At 38.4% G+C, this 27825-nt stretch overlaps 2 protein-coding genes and 1 long non-coding RNA gene across 8 annotated transcripts; 1 reads left to right on the forward strand and 2 right to left on the reverse strand.

Annotated features, from left to right (window-relative positions):
* Positions 1-112: 112 nt before the first annotated feature.
* Positions 113-1591, reverse strand: LOC147752702 (uncharacterized). The gene is made up of 2 exons (XR_015313376.1): positions 1313-1591; positions 113-1115 (listed from the first exon to the last, which is right to left on the reverse strand). It is a non-coding gene; the product is annotated as an uncharacterized LOC147752702 (long non-coding RNA).
* A 940-nt stretch (positions 1592-2531) lies between these two features.
* Positions 2532-12773, forward strand: Exo70 (exocyst complex component 7). 5 transcript variants are annotated; one of them, XM_022843603.2, is made up of 16 exons: positions 2532-2818; positions 4927-5299; positions 5526-5706; positions 5921-6055; positions 6221-6340; positions 6507-6687; positions 7101-7266; positions 8050-8281; positions 8396-8504; positions 9018-9208; positions 9977-10147; positions 11045-11200; positions 11452-11628; positions 11820-11947; positions 12079-12165; positions 12417-12773. In XM_022843603.2, the coding sequence occupies exons 2-16, from the start codon at positions 5175-5177 to the stop codon at positions 12532-12534; spliced, it is 2277 nt and encodes a 758-aa protein (XP_022699338.1). In that variant the 5' UTR covers positions 2532-2818; positions 4927-5174; the 3' UTR covers positions 12535-12773. The 5 variants fall into 5 exon arrangements, with proteins under 5 accessions (XP_022699338.1, XP_022699340.1, XP_022699339.1 ...); XM_022843605.2 differs by having other exon boundaries at positions 4940-5299; XM_022843604.2 differs by having other exon boundaries at positions 5046-5299.
* Positions 12774-19186: 6413 nt separating this feature from the next.
* LOC111266261 (clotting factor G beta subunit) lies at positions 19187-27573 on the reverse strand. 2 transcript variants are annotated; one of them, XM_022843608.2, is made up of 8 exons: positions 27011-27573; positions 23622-23870; positions 22545-22743; positions 21242-21437; positions 20824-20893; positions 20393-20538; positions 19705-19929; positions 19187-19376 (listed from the first exon to the last, which is right to left on the reverse strand). In XM_022843608.2, the coding sequence occupies exons 1-8, from the start codon at positions 27051-27053 to the stop codon at positions 19359-19361; spliced, it is 1146 nt and encodes a 381-aa protein (XP_022699343.1). In that variant the 5' UTR covers positions 27054-27573; the 3' UTR covers positions 19187-19358. The 2 variants fall into 2 exon arrangements, with proteins under 2 accessions (XP_022699343.1, XP_022699342.1); XM_022843607.2 differs by having other exon boundaries at positions 19187-19929.
* Positions 27574-27825: the final 252 nt, after the last annotated feature.

Genomic DNA, 27825 nt, shown 5'->3' on the forward strand with positions numbered 1-27825 from the left:
ATAATAATTCCACTACATGTATCAATCTTATTACTGCTACTATAATAATTCCACTACATGTATCAATCTTATTACTGCTCCTATAATAATTCCACTATAGTAGAAATACTCATTATTTTAATACTATTAATTTTTCCTTTTATTTGGTTAATCAATAAACTTCATAATGAAGTGGCTTTACCATCCGTTCTTTGGAATACGATTCACCATGTCATGCATTCTATCGAGCGCGCTAGGTTCACAGCCTCTTGTTCGCTGTCATTTATATACTATATATGTCATTTATATACTATATATGTACTAAATGTGCTCAACCCGAGGCCAGTATTTTCCAGAACCTAATGCATTTAAATTTACGTATCACTATGTGAACGTTTTCTTGATCTTTACGGGTACGTATCGGGCACGATTGTTGTCCTTAATGCCCACTCACTGGTGGCACAATTTTTAAACTAACGCCGTCGGGGGTATCCCTTACGAGTTCATCTGGTAGGTCTGCACAGCGAAGTCTTCCGTCATCCTGGCGTGCATGCTCTTCTCATGGGGGCACTCGGTGATAGGGCCTGCTCGCCCTGTTCAATTGTTGAGACTGCTCACCTTCCAGTGGCGAATCAGTAAACCCGTTGTCGTCAGTAGAAACAAATCCACAAATTTACACACCTCTCAGCCACGTGCTTACTACTCACGCGCCCTAATCGTCAGCTTGGAAAAAAGCATGCTACCAGGCATTTACTTCTCATGCGCTTGAATGATACTGAGGGCACTCCAAGGCTTCAGCCACTCGCAAAAGTGAGAATCGTTCTTTTTTGTATTGAAAGAATCGTTCTTTTTTGTATTGAAGCGATAGAGGGTGCTTTGCTTAAATAAGAAGCCGTCTTCAACCTTTTTGTCGTACATTAATTACTAATATCCACCAATGGCTTGCTGCTTGATGCGTAGCGAAATCCGTCAGCCGATAGGCTGACGGATTTCGCTACGCATTTTTATTTGCTCTGGTCAACGAGTCCCATACTTTTCTAATATATGCTCTCGCACTACTTGGACTAACTCAGTATAGGAAGTTATCCTCGTGGCGGTAGGGACATTAGTAAAAGGTGCTGATCTTGCCGTTTTTCCTAAAAAAATCATTAACTCGAGTTTTACAACTAGCTTATTTCGCTAAGAACCTCTTGACACTCACGAACTCAATGAACGTCTCGTCAGCTATCCTATAGGGACGAACTAATTGCTCAGGCGAATCAGTCTCCTCTAAGTAGAAACGCTCATACAGCCTCGCTTTGAAGCTTAGCTCGCACTTAGCTTTTACACTGACCTTGAAATCCAGTTAAACCTGGGCTATTCCTTGCAAACGTCTATGCGCTTGCCTCATGACCTAGCTCGGTGACCATGTCCATTCTTGTAGGAGCCCCTCGTGTTCATCGGCTTGGAACTCCTCTCGTCGGATTCAATCCGGAACGACTTCAAATGAGTCAGCCGTTCGATGTACTTTTTAATGACCTCGGCCGTATCGCCAGCCATCCCACCGAGGCCATTAGAATGATGTGGATTGAATTATCTTCATTGTTGGCTGGGGGAAACGAGCAATTATTTACCGCCGCTGGCTTCGCATTTGTATGATCGTAGATATGTATTTATTCACATATTTAAACTAAAACCATACATAGTTAAAAAAATAGGTCCCAGAGCGTAGATACAAAAAAGCTGTGCTACTATCACCAGTTGGTGATGGCCTAGTGAGTAATGTGTTTGCCTGAGACATGGTGGCCTTGAATTGAATTTGGGCGTAAACGTACCTCATTTCATGCTAGAAGCTAAGCGTCTGATGGCATACCTGACAGCGGTACTAGGCGTGAATCTCAAATATTCAATGCTTTTATTACTTGTTATGCCGCCTCAGCTGTAGTAATATAAGTTGGCATCAACTGTAAAAGGTAAATCCGACATCAAAGTGCATCCGTTTTCGATGTTTCTTGCTGTTTGCATGTGCAGACAGAATTTTGTGCTATTCTCTAGGCTGGCGTGGATCTACTTAGCTATAAACGGAAATCTAAACTGAGACTTTTATCTTTAAGCTATCGGGAAGGTTCCCGGGTTAACAAAGACTAAACGGAGGGTGTCTGTTCTGTCTATAATACTATCTGGTGTAGTATTAAGGGTCTATGGGTAAGATTTCAAGGATATTTATCCGCTACAAAGTTAATATCTGTAATCGCTAAGGGATCCCCACTCAGTTTTCGCCATGCAACAAATGCCGACACGATACGCGTAAAATTAAGAACGTTGTTTAATCTAAGAATGATATTAACGACAGTAGTTTTGCAACAGTATATCGTGAAGGTGTAATTTATTCCTAATGTGTTCATTCTATGCGTGTTATAAGTGCATAGCCTGACTATAACAGCACAAACAATATATCAACACAATCATGATATATGTGCATTAAGTTTTGCCGACTGGAAGCCTACTCTGAGCCCCACCATTTAAGTTCCGTGTATTAAGAACGTTCCTGTTTCCGCGTTTTAAGGAAAGTGCAGAACAACACACTGATGATAAGACAAGCTTCTCATTTAATGTCACATTATTGTTTTCAGTTGGTTTCATAACTGAATTTATTTAGATTGCTTTTCAACACCTGTACGAACATAGAATTTACTTAGCACGGCCAAGTTGGTTAAGTGTCTGTGTGTAGAGTATTTTGCGGAAATTGCAGAGATCAAGTAATCGTTCAATCGAAGGGCAAGATTCAAACAGCTGATTGTTCCATATTTCAGTTTGTTCCGGTACTCAAGTTAATGCTACTGCACATAAAGAGATTAATGTAAGTGCGAGATACTAATTAATAACAAACATTAAAACACAAAAACTGTAAAACATTATAACCTTATAAAGTTCTACGTACGCCGCAGTCGCTTAAGACTACCAGTTATTATGAAAGGGTATAGTATTAGTGATTCGAATAAACTGCCGTTATTTACGCATACATTACGAGTGATTTTTAAATAAACCAAGCGATAATATTTAAATCCGTCCAAAGTAGACTTGGGCCAGTATAATTTTGTACACACTGTATCAACGTTAACTAAAGAGATAGCAATCGGGAAATTCGATTTTTGCACTCAACTAAAATTACTTTGGTTTTTTTTTTCGAAATGGCTTTGAATTGCATTTTCACTATCATAAAACTTTTTCTTAGAGAGCATATTTAGAACAATGACCAATTTTCAAGTATAAGAATAACTAATAATTTAGATTAATTAATACATCCGAATAGTTTACTTTTTCCAACTCACGATAAGTAAGAGGTAAAGATAGGTATTTGAAATGAACTACAAATTTTCTGGGTTGGTCAGGTGGAGTCATTTCGGCAACCTTCGAACTTTGCTGCTTATTAATTTATTGTACCTTGTCGTTCGGTCTGCACCTTAACTCGCCCATTTTCAACCTGTTCAGTGTTTGCTACTGTCTTTACATTCTATCTGGGTTTATTACCATCAGTTGCCTATACGATCAAAAAACTGACTGCGTGTTCGACATTAATATTTTTGTGTAGAGAAAATGTATGAATAAGCGACTAGAATTATTTTTGGGGTTTCAGAAGAGGTAAGCATATCTGACAGCATTCATAGGATTTTGTTTTCGCATTGTGAAGTTTTCCATATCTGAATCTGGACGGCAAATTGCTCCACATAGTCGCGTAAGGCAGACGGCTGTGAACTGTCGGCTCCATGGTCGAAACAGTTCGCCCATCACCCGAAGGGTTTACCGCAAAGCTAAGCATTAGCCACTACATTGTTTTGAATTAGCTGTATGCACTAGTAAATGTTTCAAAAAGCAGGATTGTGGGTCTGACTTAAAATCACATATTAAAGCTGCCATTGTTAGTCATTTCAGCATACGCATATAATTTCTTTCACTGTAGACAAAGCTTCTGTGCAAAATTTGTTCGACTTCAATTGTTCAGGTTCACGGCCTGAAAAACAAGCTACTCCAGAAAAATTAGGAGCCTAGAAACTAATCTACTAATCGATATCATTTCTATGGGTGCCACTGTCGTTAACTGAGGAACCCGTCTGACGTTTCGACGGTGGCGGAAGACTATGAAAGATTCGAGAAATTGCAGCAAGCGGGAGAAGCTAGTCTTTTCCAGATGAGAACAGCATTCGAGCTGTCTAACACTATATAGTGGTGGGACATTTTGGGAAATCCTTTGCACTCGAGGTGCACTCGTACCTTGTGGGATCTGAGACTGATTACTAGAATGTCCTCAATTGGTCAGACAAGTTGCAGTGTCCCACGAAAGATCATAAAGTTCAAGTGGTTTCCGAATGTAAGTTCTTTCTTCAAATTACAGGTGCGGAAATAGCCTTCTGTACAACCCTTATATTTTATAAAGGCTCTACTACTATTCGGAAAACAGAGGGCCGTTGGTAGGTGTTTTTTTTAACTCAAACATAGGTTCCGTAAAAGATTCCCTGCAAAGGTGAATAAAGAATTGTTGGGTTGAATTGCGAGCTGTGGTGGAAGGCAACCTGTCCTAAAGTACTTTGCTATTGGTGCCAAGGTGTGATGTGTGTAAAAATTACGTGTTTGTTTACTTCGGTCAAATTGATAAAGGAAAAAAAAATTAGACAAATGGCTGCTACCATTTGTCTTGTTTTTATTATTATTAAGAACCGAGATATAAAGATGTTTGCTTCTCTTTGCTATCATGTTACAACAATGGCACATTCTTTTACCAGCTTGTTACTCGTGATGAAAAATGGACCTTCTGTAATCATCGTAGACAGGTTTATAGTGGGTGGATGCAACTGAAAGTATGGGGCATCAGCAATTGAAAATAAAAGAGCCTACGCCTGGAAGCCATAGTGCACGATGTCGTATTTTTTTAGGTTTTTTTTTTTTATATCTAATCACGTATGACTATAGGCTTTATTTATAGGACTTATTTGTTAAATGAGGGCTATCGTGTCTTCGAGGATCCAATGTCGAACTCAGACCGCATAAAATCAATGATAACCGATAATGAACGTGGTTATGGTTCGAAGGTCTTGGCTTCGATTGGCCCTTGCGTCTATTACAAGTAAATGTTGACGAAGATTAAGTGAATAAGTGGCGCAGAATGTGTCTACTTTAGTAATTACAACGAAACAAGAGGAAACTTTCGTGCCGCAAAGATGCATTCTGTGGACGTGAAGCTACGTTTAGAGGAACGAAACATGGCCGAATTGCGTGGTCTACTACACCGTTCCACCGATCTTACGAATAATATATGTGGAATACTCAACTCGTTCGATGATCGGTAGGTGATATCAAACATTCATTTTACCTGATATATATTGCTTTGGTCTATGGGGCTATGTGCTGACTAAATTTGCGTGTATTTAAAGAGTAGTTTTGTTGTACAAAAAAGAAGTAGATGTTCTTTTGGGCTTTTAGATTCTCCATATAACAGTCATTAATAATCATTCTATCGCACACAAAACACCGAATTTAGATTACCACAGTAAATTATTATAATATTACAGATTGGAACGGTTAGAGAAGACCATAACGCCGGTGCACAAGCAAACTGGTTCATTGCAGAAGCGCCAGGAAAACATCAATCTCGTACTGAAGAAGCTCGACGCTGTCATACCAATGTATAATGTCGCTGAAAGACTTCGCGGCATAGTGGCGCGAGGACCTGCGCAGCAGAACAACATCAAAGTAAGCTCAAATACAGTAGTATAAACTGGACACAAACGCAACTTTAGGGCCTGATGAAAGAAAATTAGGTCATATCAATAGTGGCCTGTTATAATTACAGAAGTGTTCCGACGTCGATTCTCGAACAAAGATCAGTATGTAATTGGTGTATATCACACTGTGACGTCAGGGCATACGATTGCCCTTCATTGGTAATGTTCTGTTTTATTCGCAGGACTATATGGAAACCATAGAGGAATTACGTCGCGCGCTAGAATTTTTTGAGAAAAGCTCACCCTTAAATGCCGAGGTTCCAGCACTCAAAAACCTCATTCAGCAAGGACAGAGTCTGCTGCTTCAGCACTTTGAAGTGAGTCAACTATTGACAAGTGAAGCTAAGCTTTACTTGTGTTCAACATTTCACGTATCCCAATTTCTATTTAGCATATGTTTCTGAAGCTAGTATACCATATTGGCGCATGATAATAATGATAAAGATAATTAAGGCTTTATTGCTTTTATTTTTTTGGTCCAGGATCAGCTAAATTCGCATTCAAGACCACTGACAGCCTCAGCCATTCTCGAAATGATCGAAATCGATGAGGAATTGCGAAGCATCGACTCAACTCGAAGTCTGGATCAAATCCCTAAAGAGGTCAGGCCACCTCGACCGAAAACATGCTAGCTTCTTCGGGTTTTTCAATCAAATATTCAAAGCTAAATACACTGTTAGCGTGTGCAAAAACTCTCGAAGATCCTAAGGGAGTAATTATACACCTAAAATTTTCACCTATATAAAGATATGTATCATTCAATTGTAGGTTCAAGACGAGCTTCGAGAGATGGCCTCTTACCTTTCGCGATGTGGACTTGAAACTCGCGTGATGGAAAAATATGGCACGGTCCGAAGTCGCGTGCTTCTTCAATGTATGGCAAACCTTCGAGAATTTCAGAAAACAGCTAGTGGAAGCAACTGCAGTAATTCCCATCTTGCGATAATCGGTTTGTACATCGTAATCGTAGTTCTCATGCGTAAAACTATTTTTTTCTTTCTACTTAATTTTAATCAATTCTAACTCAAGTGTGACTTTGGTGAAGCGGCCTCGAAGACGTGTGTCACAAAAAAGTCCGAGTCTTTAGGGGTGGACGTAAATTTAAGTAATTAAGTTACTATTTACAACGAATCTGGCACATTGCAAGAAATTTTTTAGTTGTGCTGTGTAACTTGTGTAACAACTTGTGTAACTCGAAAAAATTAAGCATCCAAAAATGGAAAAAAACAACATTCAAGTGGCATAAAATAAGTCACACTTAGCAGCCAGGTAGAGATAATCAGTTACATAAGCAAACTGAAACGTACTCTAAATTAGTGCAAAATACTCAAGTTTCAAAAAACATGTTCATTGTTGTTCTAGGTGTGTCCTTAAGCCCGCTCCCGCATCGTCGCAGTGGAACTCTTGTCAAAGAGGGCGGCGGGGGTCGGAGTAAGGGCCGGAGGACGCTCGATGCACTTCTGAAGAATGCCGGGTTCAAGAGGCCCTCGGCCGATGCACAGACAGCTTCCCGCTACATTTTTTCGAGGTAAATATATTATAGCGAGGATTCTATAGTGACTTGTAGGATTCAACGGTTGTCCCCGTGAGAGCCTGGTGGGCAACGTATTTGCCTGCTGAGCTTAGGAACACATTGTGATATAGGTACAGAACTGGGCATAGGGACACTTCGTTTTCTGCTGGGAACTAACCATTTGATGGAATATTTAATGGTGATAGGTAATTCAATGGTTAGATAGTCAATTATAAGGTGCTGAGAACGTTAAGCTATTGTAGATTATATAATGAATCAGCTATGGTCAACAAACTAGATTCAGTAAACCATAAAGCCATTTTAAAGACTTTCAATATCTAGATCGCAGATAGTTAAATAAAGGCGTGCGCGTTGTTATAAAATGATTATATTCTAATCGTATATGGAGCAGAGTCATAGATAAATTATTGTATAACTAGTTGCTGCTAGATAAAAAGCGAAATTATATGAAAAGTTTGGTCACTGTTGAAGCTGAAGTTAATTAGACGCACTGGGAATGTTCGGCGGCATGCTCATTGATCTGAAGGTAATTTCTTAAGCTGCCGGTATTGCGTTAAAAGCTCAGCGTCAACGTTAAAATTACCCAAGTTACCCGATATGGCTGAAGCATGCCTATATATATACATATATTTACATATATGTACAACGAGGTTGATTCAAGGACTTTTAATTATTTTAAGTAACTTTGAATATAGTTTGGTTTAATCGGCAAGATGAGTATTTGTAATATGTTCAGTTTGTATGCCGACTATAATACATGGGTTTTTAAAATAACAGGGAAAATCGTGAGGATGTCGAGGTCGAGGGCTTCCTGACTTCCGTAAGCGCTCTACTGAAACTTATGCAGTCTGAAGCAGCACTCCTAAAAGCGGTTCTACCTGAAAGACGACCTGCTATTCTCAATCAAAATGAGGCTGCGAATTTAACCTCAGCCGATAAAGCGGTTTTCGAACACGTCGTGCAAGCAGCTGTTGCAGCCGTTATGATGGAAGGGGAAAATTTGGATAAAGTATGTGTGAACTTTCTATTATGTGTATTTTATAATAGAATGTGCGGTACATAAAACATATGCTGCCAGGGATTTTTCTATGACGTAAATCAAATACACTTTATGACATTACAGGTGGTAAAAGAAAGCGCGACTCGACATGAATTTCAAATAGTTTTGAGTCTTTTTCCAGCTCTGCAACATCTTACACAGATCCGGCCAGAGTATGAACAACTTATGGAAGGTACGTTTTGTTCGTGCTCTTCAAATATTCGAAAATCTACCGTAGCATGTTTGCGCAGGAAACACCATCACGTCGTTTGTTACACTTAGATCACCACACAATTGAGTTCGAGCAGAGCTTGTTACCCTTGCGACAATGTATCTATATTTCATTCAACACTATCTGTGAGGCTTACAAGGAGTAACCATTTTTTTTCGAATAAACTGAATACTTTTCCTAGAGTCACCAGCACTTCAGCATGAACAGTGTTGATATGCGTAATTGGCCTCACTAACTTGTTAGAATGACGCTGATTGCTACGTTAAGAGCTATTCTTGCCGAAAAATGGTTTAGTATGTTTACTCATTTCTTATTTTTCATTAGTGAAACACATAATATCGTGACTCTAACTGTCGCATTCGTTGTATGGTCGGTCAACTTTCAGCTTTATTTTAGCAGTAATACTTTTTTCATTATACTATACGATGACTATCATCAATTATGTGTGTTTTATACGATTATTATTATCTATAGGTTGTACGCAGAAAGATCAGCTGTGCAAGGCGTCTGTACGGATGCAGGCAACACTAAACAAGAGTTTGAACGAGTTCGTTGAATCAGTGAAAAACGATCTCGTCGTAAAGATGCCACCCGATGGAACTGTCCACGAGCTTACCTCGAATGTCATGATGATGCTTGAAAGATTACTCTCATTCGTCGATATGGTTAGTTCCCAGTATAAAATTGAATACCCCCATATTTTATTCGAGAATGTGTTAAGCAAGACCGAAAATAATTGTTTCCTATTTATTAGAGTAGAGTTCAATGTAACAGGCTACTATTGGACCATATTGTTAGTATTTTTCCTTCCTAAGAGTAGCGGAGTGATACGGAAGCGGACTTTGCTCAAATAAATAATGAAATCGTCCTCTTTTCGTGGATCTGGATTTCGGTTATGATGATTTCTATCATTTGTATGCGTTAGAGAAAATCATTGTTCGTGATAGAGTTAGCCGGTCGGTCCTTAAGTGTTGAGATGCAATGTTGAGCTTATTAAACATTGATGAATAGAGGCTTTATAGTGCAATAAACTTTTAAACCCGTACTGTTTTTTTCTCAATGAACAGCTATTGGCCGTACTGTATAGGCGGTCTTGGTAAAAGTACAGAAAACGATGTACGCCCGTTTTGCATAAATATTTCCATTAAGTGGACTTCATTCATAAATAAACGTGTTAGAAAACTTACCATACGATTACAATGTATATTTAATTATATTCTTATAATTAAATTCTTAAAAATACATACCCTTCTCGCAGGTCGTGTGATATGCAGTTGTGTTAGGAAGCCAAAATCTATATGAAATCTTCTCATAAAACAGTATCTTAGTAGTAGAACCCAGTGTTACCTCAATTGGAATGATGAGAAGATCGATCTGGAGAGAAACCTATATTAGACTGTTGCTTATTGAACAATACTTGCCTTTTTGCACAGTTTTGCTGGAATCCCCTATCTTTCGTGCCCAGTGCCGCGGATATCTCTCCAATACGGAACAGTGCTGTCGTAAAGTCTAAACGCATAAAGTCAGGTCGCAAGACATTGCCGACAGTGAACAAACAATCGAAGGTGCTATCACCAGAGAAAGCTGACTTTATCTTCGCACGGGTAATAGAGAGTGTTTACGGCGGGTTTCGTATCTGCTATTCTCCTTTTTGGTCTTGTACTGGAGCCCGAACGCATGCCTGATGACACAAATGTGACTTGTTCGTCAATTTCTCATCCGTCCAATTGTGATCGCCGCTTGAACAACCTGAACTTTTGTTCGTCATAGTACTTTGCGGCTACACGTTACTTCTGAAAGGAGATCTATCCTACTAGGGTTATTCTAACTCGAGTATTTATAAAATGACTTGGCTAAGGTCTTAAAAAAGCCTAATAATCTACCTCAGTAGATTTTTCATTTGAAAAAAACACTCGGTTAGGCCGTAGGATTTTGTTTCGTGAATACCTCGTGTTACTTTTTTTCGTTCTAAACAGTATGTGAATTAGTTTTCAAAAAAGAAAATCACCCTTACCCTTCCCGCCTGATACCGTGTTTTTGCTTATGGCAATAAAATATCGCTGAGCTCTGTTTGCCACATGACTTGAGTGGCCTCAATCGACCGCGTTTGATTGCTTCTGGTCCTATATTTACAATTATTCATCTGAGCATCATTCAGTAAAGTAAATTATCTATCTACAGCTATCTGGGTGCTCCAGGGTCTACAGTGTATTTTTAAAGCTAGGAGTTCCAATTACTTCAAACAGCTTTCATTGGAAATTTCTGTCTCCAAGCTTGAAGGCCTTGCTACCTTTTTGAATTTCTTAACTGTTTCTTGTCAAGGTTTGGTATCTTTATCCTTTAAAAGCATTCTTGATCTTCGTGTGTTCACTCCCTTAACGGAGCGACTGCTTCAGATTGCCCTTCAGTTTCTTAGAGCGACTATTTGTTGAAGCATTCCAACTTACGTGGGTCGGTGTCATAATAATCACAGTATCGTACATGGACTTCGCGTTTTCCAGGTGGGCAATGTCCTTGTCGTGCCGGATTTAACCAAATTATCAAAGGCAGAGGACCGTAATCGATGTACTTTGTCGCAATATGTCCATATGGTTTTGTCTGCTCTCAGCCTTAACATTAATAACAAGGCCGAAAACTATACCGACGAATACCTTCAGGTAGGTCTTTTCATTTCCCTGACCTTATGAGGAAAACATGCCTCGCTTTAATGCGCGATTAATGGAGACTTCAACAATGACAGCTGATTTTTTTAGCACGACAGCAGCTTGTCAGTATAGATATTACTTATTTTATTCAGCCGTAGTAACATGATTTAGAATATTATATATATCGACCACTTGCAAACTAGAAGTCTCAACTGCAGTCATTTTAATCAGTATCATTTGTTTGACTATTGCGGGTAATACAGGCCATCTTTCGACTCAACAATTTGCATTATGTATATCAGTCACTGCAGCGAAGTGGTTTACTAGAGGTAGTTCAGGAATTCTATCCATCAATGGGCGATCACTACCTTGAAAACCTTCGTGAAGAGAAGAGGAAGTATTCACAAAGCTGGAGCCATGTTTTGCACTATATCGTTGACGTAAGTCCATTATTTTAGGTTTATAATATTAGCCATGCACAACTGTTTTTGTCATCAATAAATATTTTGCGTTCGGTTGTCCGTTCGTGCGAAAACACACGTTAGTCCGTCGCAAGGGCGCAGTACCTTTCAATGTAATTGATGATGTGTTTTACAAGACATCAGTGGAAATATATGCGACATGTTTTCAGTTGGACCGAAGTCTTACAGTGGCCTCCCCTCGCAGTCCGACCGATTCACAAAAAATGAAAGAAAAAGATCGCCAGATTATTAAGGAGAAATTTGCCGGCTTTAACAAAGCTATGGATGAGATACTCAGGTAATGCTAACAAAAAACAACGCTTAATTTCAATTTCCCAATTTTAATAAATCTCAGTAATTTATAAAAGCGTGAGGAATATCGTATTATTTAACATTGATCGACAGTTATTTGTCTGACTCGGATTTCAGAACTCAAAAACAGTACGCGGTTCATGACGCTGAACTGCGAGAGACGATCAAAAGGGACAATGCAGAGTTCATCGTACCCAAATACAGGTATGCGACAGTGTTAAGTCTTATGGTCATGTGGAATTAAGCAGATTTGTCCTCTTGCGATATTAAATAAGGTTTCATAAGATAATTGGTAAGTGAAGCCTTTGTGATGTGTCGGTCTTTTATGACTTCCCGCATTTTAAAATGGAAATCGAATCGAATTTCAGTCGGTATTAATTTCAAATAGAGCAGTGGTAACTGGCTAATCGAACAGTTTGTCCGTACCTGTATTCGTGTCTGTGTGAAATTTGCAGACTTTTCTACAACACCTATAGTGATGTACCGTTCACCAAAAATAGAGATAAGTACATCAAGTACACGCCAATAGACATCTCTGATATGATCAACATGTTCTTTGACACTTCGGCATAAAAGATTTTGTTTTAAAGTCTTTCATGGCCAGCCGAACAGATTCTTTTAGATGACGGGGTCCTGAAACAAAGACAAAAGTAGGCCACAAGGGAGCGTCAGTGTGTGGTGTTCTTAGTAAAGTATATTTGTGTATACATATAATGTATTCCGGTAATTATTTTGTGATGCTCTAATTTAGATCTGCAGTTTTATATTTTCATCTTTATTTAATAAAGTAAATTTATTTTCATGCGACATAATGAGCATGGGTGTTCAGTATACAATATGTAATCGAACATTTCTATTTATCAACATGAATTAAAATTATTTCCACGTATTTCCGAATTAAATAAATTTTGTTGCTCAGTATTACTTAGATCTGCCATTAATTGTTTAGTAGTTGAATCTTTTAACCAATTTGTGATTTGAAGGCGTCCTTCCTAATGGGCCGGAAGGCCAGTGGCGTGCTCTATGTGGACTGAAGAGAGTACAGTTAATTTCTTTTGCCTATCATATGCAATGTTTACTAGGTTGTTTTGCAAACTTATATTTATGCTAGAAAAGTTACTAGCAATGGCACTTGCTCTGGCACACCTTTAGGAAGCGACGACAGGTACGGTATGGAATCACCAACTGTCTTGCCGTATTGCTATAATGGATGTTGCGAAAATTGTTTGCGCTTCTTGTTGGATTTCCGAGTTATGCAAAATTTATGATTGGTTGCTATAAGACATATTTTACCGCCAGAAGTCCGGCCGTCAAGGCTGGTCGTATTGGATCCGCATAAGGAAAGTTCAACTTTATAATACCTCAGGTATCGGTGCTTGGGCATTCGTGTGTTGGGTGTTCGTCGCTTGGTAAATTTTTTTCTGCTGAAAAATAAGGCGGATAGCATTTCTGAAATGATCACGTATGCAAATGGCACAATAATGTCATTTTGCTTCAAACCCACTAGACTTTTCGCTGAGGTACTGACAGGTTGACCCGCAAGCTTGAGCTTTCATATACTATGCAATCATCGCGGCGCTAAGGAAACTTGAAAAGATTGCTGTTCTTATTGAAGCTCTTCTTCTAGAATATATAACACGCTGCTATTATAAGTTCTTTACTACAAACTTTCGATATGTGAGGGAGGTGGCTATCGAAGAGACAGTTTCGTAGGGCGCAAACCATTGGGACCAATGACCTTAGAGCCACGCTGTGGACAATGGAAGTCAATCCGAGTTGTTTCTGTCAATAGTCTGTATACCTCGCGCAAATTTTTCCTCATTTACAAAATGAATGTAGAATATTCATTTTCGTTTTCAAGATGTCAGAATTGGTGATTCTGTCTCAAACAAATCTGCCACTCACTGCTCTTGTCAACTGCTATAATCATCAAATTAATGCGTTTGCAGAAGTGCTTTTTTTAGACTAAAAGCTAATTTTGAAACTAGTAGTACTAATAAAATAACAACATTGGGGAGACTTACAGGGAATAGCAGTTCTTTTTTCATATCAGTCAAATAAACTGAATACTTTTTTTATGCTTAAGAACTTCCAGTGATTTATCCCGGACGCTGCTGACACACGTGGTTTATTAACTTATTGTTTTATAACTTAATCGAATGACCCTGAGTGTTAAGTTAAGATTTATTCTTGCCGAAAAATAGGACAAATAACTACGGTTTAATACCTTCGTTAATTTCTTATTGTGCATCATTGAAACATATAATACCTTGACTTTAGCTGTTGCACTCGTGGTACGTTACTCGGTCAATTTACAGCTTTGTAGTTCTTTTTCACTATACTCTGTGCTAACTATACGTATCATCACTACTCGTACTGAATCACCGGTGACTTTTAAAAAGTATTCACTTTATCGGATTAATATACAAAAAACCATTATTCCCTGTGAACTTCGCGGATGTTTGTTACTTGTTAATGTTATTAGTAATTGTTTTATTACTAATACCAGTAGTAAAACTAATTCTCCAGATTACCAAAAAACTGAATACATCTACTAAAATTTTTGTCATTAATTCAGAGCAAATCTATTATTTAAATGAAAATTGCACACATTTGACAAGATTCTGGCGGCGCATACCTAAACAATTTTGTCAAAGCACATCCATATTCCCGTGCCAACAGTCGGTTATTTTTAAATTGATACTAATACAGCTAAAAAAACACTAGGCTAACTGTCCCTATTTTTTTAAAAGCTAAATATCCCCTTTGGCGGTCCTTTTCAGTTGATTAAGTAAATGACAACCTTATGGGTGGCAAATGATATCACTAACGTGAATATATATCCTTAAAAGTAGCTACCTTCTTTTTAACACAAATATGTATGGCACAATCGTGACATACGGTAGAAAAAAAAATTGTAAATTTAACGATGCGAGCAGTGCTTCCGATACGATACTACGAGAGTGTTTTCCTCAACGATAGTCCTTGGTACACAGGCCATTTTTGCCTTCGACTCCTCCTAATGATAGTTAACCTCCTAATGATAGTTAACCTCGTAAATATAAAATGGATACGAAGTGTCGGAACTGCTTGACGTATAGTATGCTCACCGTGCCAGTGTAATTTACAGACAAAAACAGTATGTGGCTTTCTCTTCTGTGCCCTGAGTGTGCATTGAGTACAAGTTAACGTAACTTGGCTTGATCCGTGGTTTCTATAACTTACGTTAAGTTACGTTATAACCAACGGACCAGGCACATCTGGAAAACCTTTCAAGGGTGCCTTGTTTGATCTATCGGGATCGGATCCATTGCGCACTCCTGCACATCCATCGTTCATTGCATCCATCCTGCACCATTGCGGGCAAATCTTCGACAAAAAAGCAATTTTGAAAATATCATCTGCATCTGGCCTATATGGAGAAAATGCCAATGGCAACCTGCAGCGTTAATATCGTAGCATCTAAAGCTAATTCAAATGGTGATTCTACTGTCCATCTTCCGGCATGAAGTTGTCCTCAAAAGCTAAGTATATTTTCGGATTTTAGAATAGGCATAACTCGATACTTCTAGGTCGTGGCCGCTCAATTACATCAATTGTCAAATGATTCTAAGAGTAAGCATTGATAGCGGTGATAAAAATGACGTTTGACCCAACTATTTTTAACAAAAAAAGCATGTTTATTCATATAACGGAAACTGTCAAATATTAAACCGTGTTCGTCACATCGAGTCATGTTTCACCATTTTACGCTATTTTACCTTTGCAAACGATTGCCAAAACTATGAACTTACTCAAGTGAATTTAGGCAGAAAGTTTGCATTAACTTATCGCGTAGATAAAAATGATTACTGTGGTTAAATAAATAACGTAAACTGACGTTGGAAAATATAGACCGGAAACATAAGACCGTGTTGTCGAATATTGCAAAATAGATTCAGTTGAAATTCACAAAATGAAAGGGCCGCAGAGCGCAAGGCAAACAGTGCCTCCTTTTGTCCTAAGTTGCCATTTGATTTCTCTAACGCACTTCAACTTCAGAAGTTAATCTTTTATATATTCACGTTTCTCAAGTGCTGAGCTCTAGTCGTCATACAGAGCTATGACGATCTAGGTCAATGAAATGTGTTTAGACTTAGTCGTAGCCACTTACCTTTGCGCTTATGCATCAGGACATAATTATGAATTTTGAGTAATTAGATAACACGAAGTTAATAACGTATCTGAAATACCGCATCGAACGGTTTTCCTGAACAGCTTTAGTCGCATAAAATTCAAGTCCAGGTTCCGCATAGCACGATATTCCCTGCAGATTATTTGTATTACATTCATTATCATGCATACGCTGCTAGTAAATGCAAGTTAATGGAGTCTTCAACAAGAAACAGATAGAAGGTTAACGAGAACACAGACAGATGTATGATAGTCTATAGCGTTTGTTCCGTACAATCAGATACTATCTTCGACAGAAGTCGCAACCTTCAGCTACATTGTCTTGTCACAGGCTCTTTCTTTTAAAGGCAACCCGGGTGCTGTGGTGAATTTGTGAAACAATGGCTACACAGATTACCGACGAAATTCGGATATACTACGACACAAATATCGTATGAAGAGTTTCATTTAACTATGAAAATCTTTTTCAAACAGTCTTGCCTTCGCTAAGGAGACGCCCAAACATCCAATTGTTAGTACTTCCCAGTGAAAAGGCTGCAAATATGAGATCTCTTTTATGTAACATCACCGCTCGCTTCGCGGCATTAGTTGCACTTGGAACGTTCTGACGTAAATGTGTATCGTTTCAAAATAATTTTTGTGACTCACCCCATTCTAGCGGCTACCTTTAGCACTTTAGCTAAACCTAGGTAAAGGTTTCGAGTGTTACGTTCCGTACTGCCGTTAGGCATCTCTTCGAACTTTGGTTTGCGTGAGGCCTAATCGGTTTACACTTCACAGCAAAGACACTGATACTATATCGTTTAGTATCAAACATGTCGATCGCTCTATTGCGCAGACATTGCTTAATTACTAATAGACAGCATCTTAGCTTTGTTATAAGCCTAAGACAAGACTGAAGCAGTACACCGATATATATATTCAAATATAAAAGAAACCTGCTTTTCAGTGTGTCAGAATTTGTCTAGTGTGCTGTCGTTCGAATGCTAAGTGCCCCTGTAAAAAATTTTCATCTCATGTACGAATCGAGCTGAATTTAAGAATGGCAGTTTAGTGCGCTGCAGGACGGGGCGCATTGACTTCCTGCATTCGTAAGGAAATGTTGAGGATACCGCCGTTCAGGCCAAGTCAGCACACCAGTTTAGATTTATCATTCTTGTGAAGAATTTTTTTAGCAGTACGTAATGTAAGTCATTCACAAACGTTTCGCATAGCCGAGTGTTATGAAAGTGCTAAAAATTCAATTTAATCCAAAGATAATTTGTCGAATCTGTGTGTGTTTTTGTCTCACCTGAATCAATACGACGAAGGCGGCTGATAAATATTTCTTGGTCTTACAAATAAAGCATGGTTTCCAGAACATACAGTTCGCTTTATAGGCCAATCCGGCTAGAATTATCCAATGAAGATTTGCTGATCGAGTTCGACGTCTTAACATGGAGTAATAGTTAGAACACTAGTTTGCAACCACGAAAATATAAACATCACGTGAAGCCGAAAAGCCAACATTACACTACAAGCGTAACAGCTGTATAGTTCAGTAAAAGACCCGCGAAAGAATTGCCTCCTTAAGACGTAGTTATTTTTTTAAATTGTATTGCATAAAGTGCATAAGTGTTTATAAATCGTGTTTAGTAATGTCTGTGCTCGTGCGTTTATCGCAATTAGAACTTCGTTTCGTCTGAAGCCGCTGGGTTGCAGCTAACCGATTTAACATTGAACTTTCGACTGGTTCGACCGTTTGATAATGCTAAAAATTAGTGAACATGTTATATGGTCTATGTAAGTACTTCTGAAACTAGTCTATCAATGACTATAACTGTTTCTACCAATATCCTCATTATCTGGTTAACGGAAATAATAACTATTGTCATGATGACTAGAACTGCCGAATCTATATCTAGAAGAGACCACGGGTCGCTACTTCACTAGCTACCCGCAAACACTATGAAAATTAGTATTCCTCGGTGGGACGTGATCGGATAGCTCTGCGAACATCACTGCCTACGATGAAAAGCAGTTGAATTACTTTAGCCGGAACCGGGGTCACCGGGGAGTCTCGTGAAGAACTTTCTCATAAAGAATTTTTAGCAAAAAGGAAACCAGGTTGACTGTTCGCAGTACAGTTTCTAGTCGAGCGGTCGTGATAATCTATTACAAATATAGTTAAAAACGTGCAATCATTTATCGCTAAATACAGTCTAGCAAGGAAGTGTTGTTACATAATTGATATATCAGTTCTTACTTCAATGAAGCAAGGAAAGGGAAGGGTTCCGTAGCTGTTATGTCACTGCTCCGGACTTTTATCTCGAACCAGCGAGCGCCGTTGGTGCCCAGGCCATCGACATTTACAACTGGACCAATTCCTATTCGTCTTATCGTTAGCCCATGACCCACACAAGATATACTATACAGTTATATATATATAGATCTAAGTTGAATGACATTAACTGTGCACTATTCAATAAGTCTATTCATTTACACAATACACAGGGCTTGAGCATCTCTTGAATATTAGTGATTTGAATTGATTTTTATATAATCACGATTAAGATCACTTAGTTCAGCCACTCGCATGAGTTTTGTGAGAACGGTTACCGTCCCTGAGGTGTAACTTCAAGGATATATATCTATATATACATACATATACCCAATATATAATCCTTATTTACGACACAATCTAATTATCTATATGTTCATTTTAATTTGACAACTGTTGGTCGACTCGAATAGAATCAATTACATCCGGATTATTAATGGAGGACTAACGGAACACCCTCAAAACGCGAGTACTTTTATAAAAGAGACTTACTATACATTGATGCCAGAAGTTATTTTCCGATCGACAAACGCTACATATATAACGGAACAAAATTATTTATTAACCTACTATGGTGGATGTTGAAGTCGAGTAAGTTTTGAACTACGCGTCACTAGCAGACAATTTGGCTAATAATAAATACTCTCGAAATTTGAGCAGAAGATGAGTTTATTCCAGAAGACAAGTTCAAAAAGAACAGCTTCTTTAATCGCAAAAATCAACACTCAGTGATTAAGTTTTTGTTCGTCGAAGTCCGCAGCGCTGCAGATCTTTATTAGTTATTTGTGAAGACATGAGGCAAAGAAGTCTCGAGCGAAAGCATAGCACGTAAATGGCGCAAATACTTCAAGGACAGAGATTGGTGTGTTGAATACCGGCGATGAAAGCATTGATTGGCCATTAATTACGGAGTAGTAATTACCTGATTTAAATAGCTGCTTATGTTATTTGGTTTTTGTTAGTTATTCGAATCGTAATATCTATGAGCCAAGCCTGTTTCTTAATACAAGCAATATGGTTTTATTAAAAAATTAATTTATTTGCGTAAGTCATGTTCAGTGAGGTGTGCTTCACTAGTCCGAGAGAATAACAACACTAAGAGTTTGTCATCTAAATAAGTTCAAGTTAGTTTCAATTAGGATCTTATACGTCCACTTTTTGCCTGTCACAAAAAGTCATATGTCAAAAAAAGCAAATATCATAAGTGATTAATACCGAATTCAGAATTATTTGAAAGTCACGTTCGATACCTTGTTCTGCTCAGAGCCATGGCTAGAAAGAGTGTAATCGCATGTCTTCGCCGAAGTTTTCATCGAGTTTATAATTTTCTCGATCCATGATGAATAAACTGAGACTCGCGCATAGCCGCCGAACGGCATTCCCTTCACGGCGCAGCCGACTCCGAACGAGGTGACGCCTTCAACCCGGTAACGGCCGTCTTGTGCAAGTCGAATTAGAGGACCTCCAGAATCACCCTAGATAACGATTACATTGCAGCGTCACACGTATATATGTGCAAGCCCAAAATGAATTTCTGTATCTTGGGTTTGCACGTCTCATCTGTCAATTAGGTAGTGTCTTGTGACTTCGTTGTACAAGTACGTACATCTAATTCTTTAATATTATCTCCTGATTATCTAGCACCTTTAACGCACAACAGCTGTAATGTGAGGTCGAACTCCCGCCTTAGAAGACATCTGTACATACAACACCAAATAGTAATATGTATGAGTTTATCGTTCGAAAACAGGTTTCGGCTACACTAGTCGTGAGCGAAAAGCTTAGATGCGTCGCGGGAAAGGCAAAAACGAAGGATCGTTGCTAAAAATTTGAGTCACGATCTTATACAGATCACGGTCAATTCCTTGACCTCAGCAGGAAGGCGGTCACACAGCCGTGTCTAGATTTATGTGTAATTGTGTATAATACGAGTAGTACCTGGCAAGCGTCCTTTACGTTCTTCTCGATATCTCCTGCGCACATTTGAATGTTTGTATTAATTAGTATGTAATCCTTAAACTGGTCCTTACAGGCGCTGTTACTGCCACCAGTAACTCGGATTTCAAGTAACTGCATAGTTAGATCTAAAGAAAGAAACAAAGCATAAATACACACACGGATAAGCTTAGTACTTGACGGATACTGTGATAGTCAGAGTAGTCTATGGCCTGTTCTGCTATTTGACTCAGAATCTGCTTTTACTATACTTAATATTACTTTCCACACTTTCTAAGCCATGATGCAGCGACAGTCACTTATCTCCTCATTAAATTTCAGGACATAGTTGCAATGCAGTAGTTTAACACATTTACTTCAATATGGCTGATTTTAAGTGATACAAAACCACTACGTTTGGCTGTTAGCCTTACTTGTGATATCACGTTGTGTGGATCCCCAACCGGCGATAGTGAATTTTTTGTTGTTAATATCCTCTGCTCTCTGAAATGTATTAAACGATAGAAATAAGAAACTACATATATATAGTTTCTTACTCCTATTGTATATATATATTGCTTAACTGAGAAAGCATTTTAATTTTACTAGAGTCTATAACTTAGATATTTTAATTTTAAACTGGGTTCTGTTAATAATCATGTCTCTGAATGAAGGACCTTGTACGGTCAACAGATGTGCTCATTAGGTGAACACACACCTTCTGCTTATATATATCACTAAGAAGTTTATCATGAGTGCAGCCTTTCGTGCTTCTATTATATATATATATAATAGAAGCACAGAACTTAACGTCACGACTTGAACATAAGGTGGTTTAGATAATATACTCACATCTGTAACTGGCGGGAGGCAAATTGTTCTGACCCATTTTCCACTTACGTCAACGGGTTCGTTGAGTTCTGCAATGGCTATATCGTTATAGAAGTTTTCGGGTTTATAATTCTTGTGAATGGCAACACGACAGAGGCGTCTTGTAATTCGTTTTGCTTCATCTGTAAGGGCGTTCGTGCCGCCTATCGCGAAGAAGCTGCCACGTACACCCGCAATCAAAAACGAAGATAAGTAGTCAATCAAACTGTAGCATGTAGCCGGTAGAATTCAGAAAAGTGTCGCCAGCAAGATACAGACTAACACGGCGATCAACGGTTTTATATATATTTTATGTACATGTATATATAATAATTTTACTATTTTTACTAAATATTTTACTAAATAGTGTCGTGCTTAGTTTAGAGATGATCGATTAAAACATCGTTCGTATCGTGTATACAAAAAAGTGTTATTTAATAAGCCATTGTGATCTATATTGAAGATATTTGCAAACTCAAATGTAGCCAGGCTTACACGGTAAAAATAAGTTTCCTACTGCGATAGGAAATCTTCTTTCAAGACCAATCTATTGGACCGGGTTGGTTGACTAAGCAGCAATTACATAACATTGGGTTGTCGTTATTATGCCCTTCAAATTGGATTAGAAAAATTTTAAATCCTCATACAGTGTGGGATATGCAATTTCTTTCTAAGGTGTGAAAATATAATAATAAATAGAAAAGAAGCGGCGATATATACAGTTGTTAAATAAGAGCTCAAGATCCCAACTCAATAGAAAATAAGTGACTCAAATTTTGGGCAGATATATATTTTCTAAATATATGCGTGAAAAATTTCCCAAGTTGACAATCCGTCAAATCTTTAGGGATTGCACGAATGGACCGAATTATTGATAGACTTGTTTGAAAAAGCTGGGGACTTAAGTTCTTAATCAAAGTTTTATATCACAAGCCCCATTTAGCCCTCCTCGAATTATTTTGGAATCATAATAAATCCATGAAACGAAGTTCACGACGATTCCGTAACTTAAGGCTTGAAACATTTTTGCAGGTAGTTTATTGTTGAAAAAACAATCCTGGATTATAAATAATATAATTATATTTTAGCTCGCTTGTATGAAGCGCTAACGTTCTGGAATAATCTACGGTCATTAGGGAATAAATTTATTAACATATCATGGCTAATCTGACTCGGTGTATCGCGTTGTCGATTATGTGGAAATGACTGTTTATGTACCAATATGGAATGAAGCACGCAAAAAACTTCTCTTGCCTTCGATAAACGTAAAATAAAGCAAGTTTACCTTCGTAAATTTAGCGGAAATTTCTGACTCTCAGGGTTAAAACAGTGAGCCGCTGTGAGAACGTAGCGGTTGGTTATGAGAGCTCCTCCGCATACAAAGTAGTTGTTGGAGAAGATCGCTACGAGCCAGGGATGCGCTCCTTCAACAGCCTGTACCCCGTTGATAATGCGGAACCTACGGCTAAATTCTCGACCGCAATCTAAAACAAACAGGATTTATTCACTATAGTCATACACTATAGGGCCAATATTTAGTTTACTAAAAACCTGTAGAATTTAATTTTAGTTATTCATCATAGCCTACACGATCGAACAGGCTGCCATTGATTTTTTGATAAATCGATTATTTTCCCTTGAACTCCCGTATGCTAGTCGTTTTGAGCGCTACCGAAGCTCCGATAGCGCTGTGAATTCCCCAGCGAATCAATAATAATTAATCCGACTGTATAGGTCTCGTACCCGAAAAACTATCGCCATTTTTTGGAAATAAATAACTGAATTTTTTAAATAGTATATTTAGCATAGAAACCTTCTTGTATCGACGCAACTTGTCCGCAACTTGAAAGATTCCAATACTAACCCTAACAAACTCCTACTCCTTATTTCAAAGCGCGTATGGTTCTTCGAATACGAACTTTTGTTGTTCTGTTGGCCATGCTGAAATTTTTCGGAAGGTATAACCACCTATATTTCACAGTAGGTACGCTAACGTTTGATTTAAACGGGGTGATACTCCGGGAACATAAAAGAGCGTCCGGTTCGAAACAATGCTTTACCCTCACATTTAACAGTGACAACATGCGAACGATATCAACCTAAAAAATGAACGCAATCGAATTCGGCGTATCTTTTGTTGCCAGCCGGGCTCGAATAGAAAGATTCATGGCGAAAAGTCTGCCGCCGTGTTCAGACCGCGACCGAGGCAGTATGGCTTAAAAAGAGATTTGGCAAATTTAAGACCGCTGTGTCATTCAAAGTCATCTGTGACCGATGGTTTTTTTTCTACCAAAGATGCACATAGAAACAAAAGCACGTAAAACAATTCGGTACGTTAGCGTACAGCATGCTATATGCTCACCTGCTTCGTTCAGCTGTGTCGGATCTACTGAATCCAAATGATCAAGTCTGTTTTCGAAACGAGCTAAGGGAAGTGGACAACAGATCTGCCGATGATGACATTTACGGGCGCGTTTTCTGTCGGATTGTTGAACTGATAAATATCCGTCGAGCTCTTCGGCATCATCGCAAGTCGAAAAGCAGCCCCCGACATTGCCATTGCTCGTGATACACACCGAGCCAACAGAATAACTTCTTGTTTCAGCTTCTCCTGTTAGCGGAGATTTTGAACAAATAGAAATGTAATATCTCGGATTACCAAATTAACTCGAACACATAGGCAAATAAGTTCAAAAACGTTTACGGTGCTTTTTTACAAAAGTGACATACTTTTATATCTGTGTATTCGAATAAATTTTATCCCTTATAACCTGATTGCGAAACATCCATACATACATCATAATCTCTATTAAAATAACTAAAATCTAATCTAGATAGTTAGAACATTTCTGTGGTTTAATTTGAGCAGGATGCCTGTGAGAAATTTTCCGCTCATAGTGAACTGCTGATAAAGTTGTTATCAAGTTGTCATTAAACACAGTGTTATCATTAACGCTACCAGAAGTACGTAAATCGTGATTTTTTGGCACTATTGAGACTAAAATCTGGGCTCGATGCCTCCATCTTATGGGCAAACAAAGTAATCATGCGACCGACAACGACGAGTCTCGTTGTTAGTCTCTCTTCACGTACTTCGAACGAGTTCATGAAGTGAAGTGTTGCCGATTTGGCCGATATACAATATATCAATCACAAAACCGGTTCGTTGTCCTAAAAACATACATACAAAGCTAAACAGGTGCGGGATTAAACCCGCGATATTGTACTAAAGCTAGACATATGTCTGTGCGTGTAACTGTCACCAAATGTGTTTATCGGAACTGCTATTACTTGTCTGAGTGTAATTTCTAGTCAGAGGGCAATCAGCCTGGCCGCCGGCGCGTTCGTTCGTTCGTTCGTTCACTCATTGTTTAAGTTTACTAGTTAAACAAGCGTAAACGAAGCTGCAGACTATGTCTTTAGCACAGCAGTAAACGTCGACGTATGTCAGTGTAGCGCAAGCCGCTCCAGAGCTGCTGGTAAGTGGCAGACCAGCTGCCAGGAATCGAACGGCTATCCAGTTCGCTACAATGCAGAGCTCGCGAGACCTCCGTCGTACAAGTTCGGGCAAAGGGGATGCGGGGGGGCTAAGCACTTGGGATCACCTTATTGTGATAATTGTCCAGGCTCAGTTATCAAAAAACGTCAATGGAAGCTACTAGCGAGTCCGATGTGATTGGACAGTGACGCTAGTATTTTCCTTTAAGAAACGTTGCAGGTTAAACGTGTCGCTAGCGCTAGATCTGTGTCTGCCTGCGTGTAAAGCGGGTCGTTTCGAAGCTGTGTTATCGCTCTAAGCTGCAGGTTGGGGCGTTCAAGTGCAGCTTTATTATGTTTTTAGTAAGCTATATGTAACATCGAAAGCACATATATATCGAACATAAACAAGTTAGTAAATTACGATGGTCTTTGTATAACCAATTACCTTACACTGTTAACAATACGTCTGATCAGTTCGGACTGTTATTTCCAGCATTCGTCAGTATTTTCATTAAGAAATGTTAATTACACTCTATTATTATATGCATTCAAGTATATATGCGAGGCACTTATAATAAAAACTGACTAAAATGTAAAGCATTTTTTACCAAAAAATTTGTGATGTTAATTTTTTCCTATATTATATATATTCTAGAAAGATTTCACTAGTAAATGGTATGAAACATGGAAGACAAGAAGCAACTCCAGTTTAACTTAGCATCGGATGTGTCATCGCAGGGAGATGTCTATGGTGAATAGAAATGTACTGAATAACTTCGAAAAAATAGCAACTTCTGTAGACATGTTCTAAACTAAAACGAAGAAATCTGTAGAATAAGACTCGTTCTAGGCCTCGTTTCTAGAAAAAAAAAAAAAAAAAAAGAAGTTAAAGCTCACGAGGCCGAGTAGCACAAATTATCGCGATCAATTAGCTGTTTTAATACTTTTGGCGCGACTACCATTTTCAAATTAAAGCAGGCATATTTTTATTGAACCAGGCATTATATTAAGGCATAGTGTACTCGTATTAGCAAGCAGGACAACAATTTACAAAATAATAATAATATGCTACTACTGTATTAGCTGAGCCCAGAACTTAAACGAAACATCATCGACTTGTCAAAAAAACTAACTGTATAATGAGTAGTTATCAATACATTTTCTAACTTCTATCAGAAAAACACTATCCTGTGAAAGGGACTTTAACTAGAACTAGAAACTGTTTAACAGACCTCGAATAAGTACGTAATGATTCGTGGTTATGCCGCAGTGTGAAAGCCATCCAAAAACAGTCTTAGGATGCCCTTGTATCAGGTTAACTAAATAATTTAAGAAAAAAACTAAACAAAAGCTGCACGCTTGTGTTATTGCAAAGTGTGGTATATCTCGAAGAGCAGACTTCTATTGAATTGGTTCCATGTCAGACTAGACCCACTTTATATTCGATGTTATTTAACATGAATATGTTATATGAATAAGTTTTTCAAATGCATTTTAACAGCAATGCCGAGCAACTGGCCAGGTCTTGTGGTTCATCAGGCGGTAAAGAATATTTATACAGTTGATTTATGCACTGGCTATATTCTATAGGATTTTAAGAAGTTTTCAGGGACGCAATATACTTACCATTCCCATCAATCCGACAAACGGGGCTTCATTTGCTACACGCGCACAACATACAGTGCATATACATGGAGAAGTTGTTGCAAGATATAGAAGAGCAGCATTTTAGGTTCGTCTGGACAAATATACAGCTTCTGCGTCTGTTCAAATCTGTTTGCAATTTATAATGAACTACTTAATTGGATAATGCTAAAGTGTTAAAAGTAAGTTTAGTGTCAATTGAATGACTATCTGGAATTTCTAAGTTCTTGACCTCTTGTCGCAAGTGATGAACACATCGACTTCGTGTTTTTTTTTTCAATAAATATTTAACAATATGCATACGATAGGGAGTACTTGAAATAATAAAGATAGATATTCCCAAATATATGTACACGGTAAGTGTGATTGTGAAGCTAAAAGAAACAATGTATCTAGAGCCATGTTATATTTGCGCTATTGCTTGTGCACCTAAAGTCGAATCGAAACAAATCGCCGCTTTAGATTTGTAACAAGTATGCGGCGTTGTTGCATGTATACCTATTTATCGTATTGTTGCTGTGCAATTAGGTGGGGCTGGGTTTTTTTTTTGCCACGTTCGTCCCTCACCCCAGATCACTTATCCGATGCTACAAACCACAAACAGGCTACACCTTTGATCAAACTTACCTAGCACTACTGTAAGAGCACATAGCAAAAGCAGGCCGCACATCACTGTAGATAGAAGGTTCCAGGGCAGGCATCGGCCTTTCTATAAGAAGCGATCGAGAGGTTTCGATATGATAATAAGATCATTACGCAATTTGCAACATGATCGTAAATAGGTACTTTCATATAGTCGACCATCGCAACGTGAACGGGAGAGGATAATTATGGAATGCTGAAGCGGCAAACGAATCTGGGAGGCTCCTAGCTGATTCTTATGAAAAAATAATGGTGATGGCTAGGATTCACGGTCCAATCTAAAGCCAAATCCTTACCAATACGGGACGGTCAGAAGCAGTGGAGGGAGAAAAGATATCAAAACACAAATATATTGTTCAGGATCGTTTCGTATAGAAAATTCTTGGGGAGCAAGATATATAGGCCTCATAGGCCACGCATATACATTTTATAAAAAAAAACAATAGGAGATTTGTAGAGCTAGGGTTCTTTTCTTTGCGCTTTTAGCAGACATAGGCGACCGACAGGCACACATTTTTTCTTGCGTTTGGAAAACGAATAGATGGTCTCTGGCATTATGATATTTTTCACTGTGTTTACAAAAAAGTAAGAGTTCCCAAAGCTAGTCTTAGACTTCCACGGGACTAGGACGGGTTGTGGAAAAACAAATGGCTGTTCATAACTAAGTTAGAGTACAAAAAGACACTGGAACAGGGGCGATAACACCACCCGATAACTCCTGTCCTGATAACAGATATGTCCTGAAAAGAAAAGTCACATATGACTGAAGTCGTTGCTAGAAAATATTTTACATTATTGAA

This window comes from Varroa jacobsoni, unplaced genomic scaffold (assembly GCF_002532875.2).
Source record: "Varroa jacobsoni isolate VJ856 unplaced genomic scaffold, vjacob_1.0 scaffold_1068, whole genome shotgun sequence".
Classification (NCBI taxonomy): Eukaryota; Metazoa; Arthropoda; class Arachnida; order Mesostigmata; family Varroidae; genus Varroa; species Varroa jacobsoni.

Bases quoted from the DNA above. Each gene is read 5' to 3' on its own strand.
- Exo70 (XM_022843602.2), top strand. From the start codon at position 2,793: ATGCTACTGCACATAAAGAGATTAAT. The intron at 11,201-11,451 runs GTAGGTCTTTTC...CGGGTAATACAG, and splicing joins ATACCGACGAATACCTTCAG to GCCATCTTTCGACTCAACAA. The intron at 11,948-12,078 runs GTAATGCTAACA...CTCGGATTTCAG, and splicing joins GCTATGGATGAGATACTCAG to AACTCAAAAACAGTACGCGG.
- LOC111266261 (XM_022843607.2), bottom strand. From the start codon at position 27,053: ATGTGCGGCCTGCTTTTGCTATGTGCTCTTACAGTAGTGCTAG. The intron at 21,438-22,544 runs GTAAACTTGCTT...TGTACGTGGCAG, and splicing joins TTTCCGCTAAATTTACGAAG to CTTCTTCGCGATAGGCGGCA. The intron at 20,894-21,241 runs GTGAGTATATTA...AATACATTTCAG, and splicing joins GCCTCCCGCCAGTTACAGAT to AGAGCAGAGGATATTAACAA.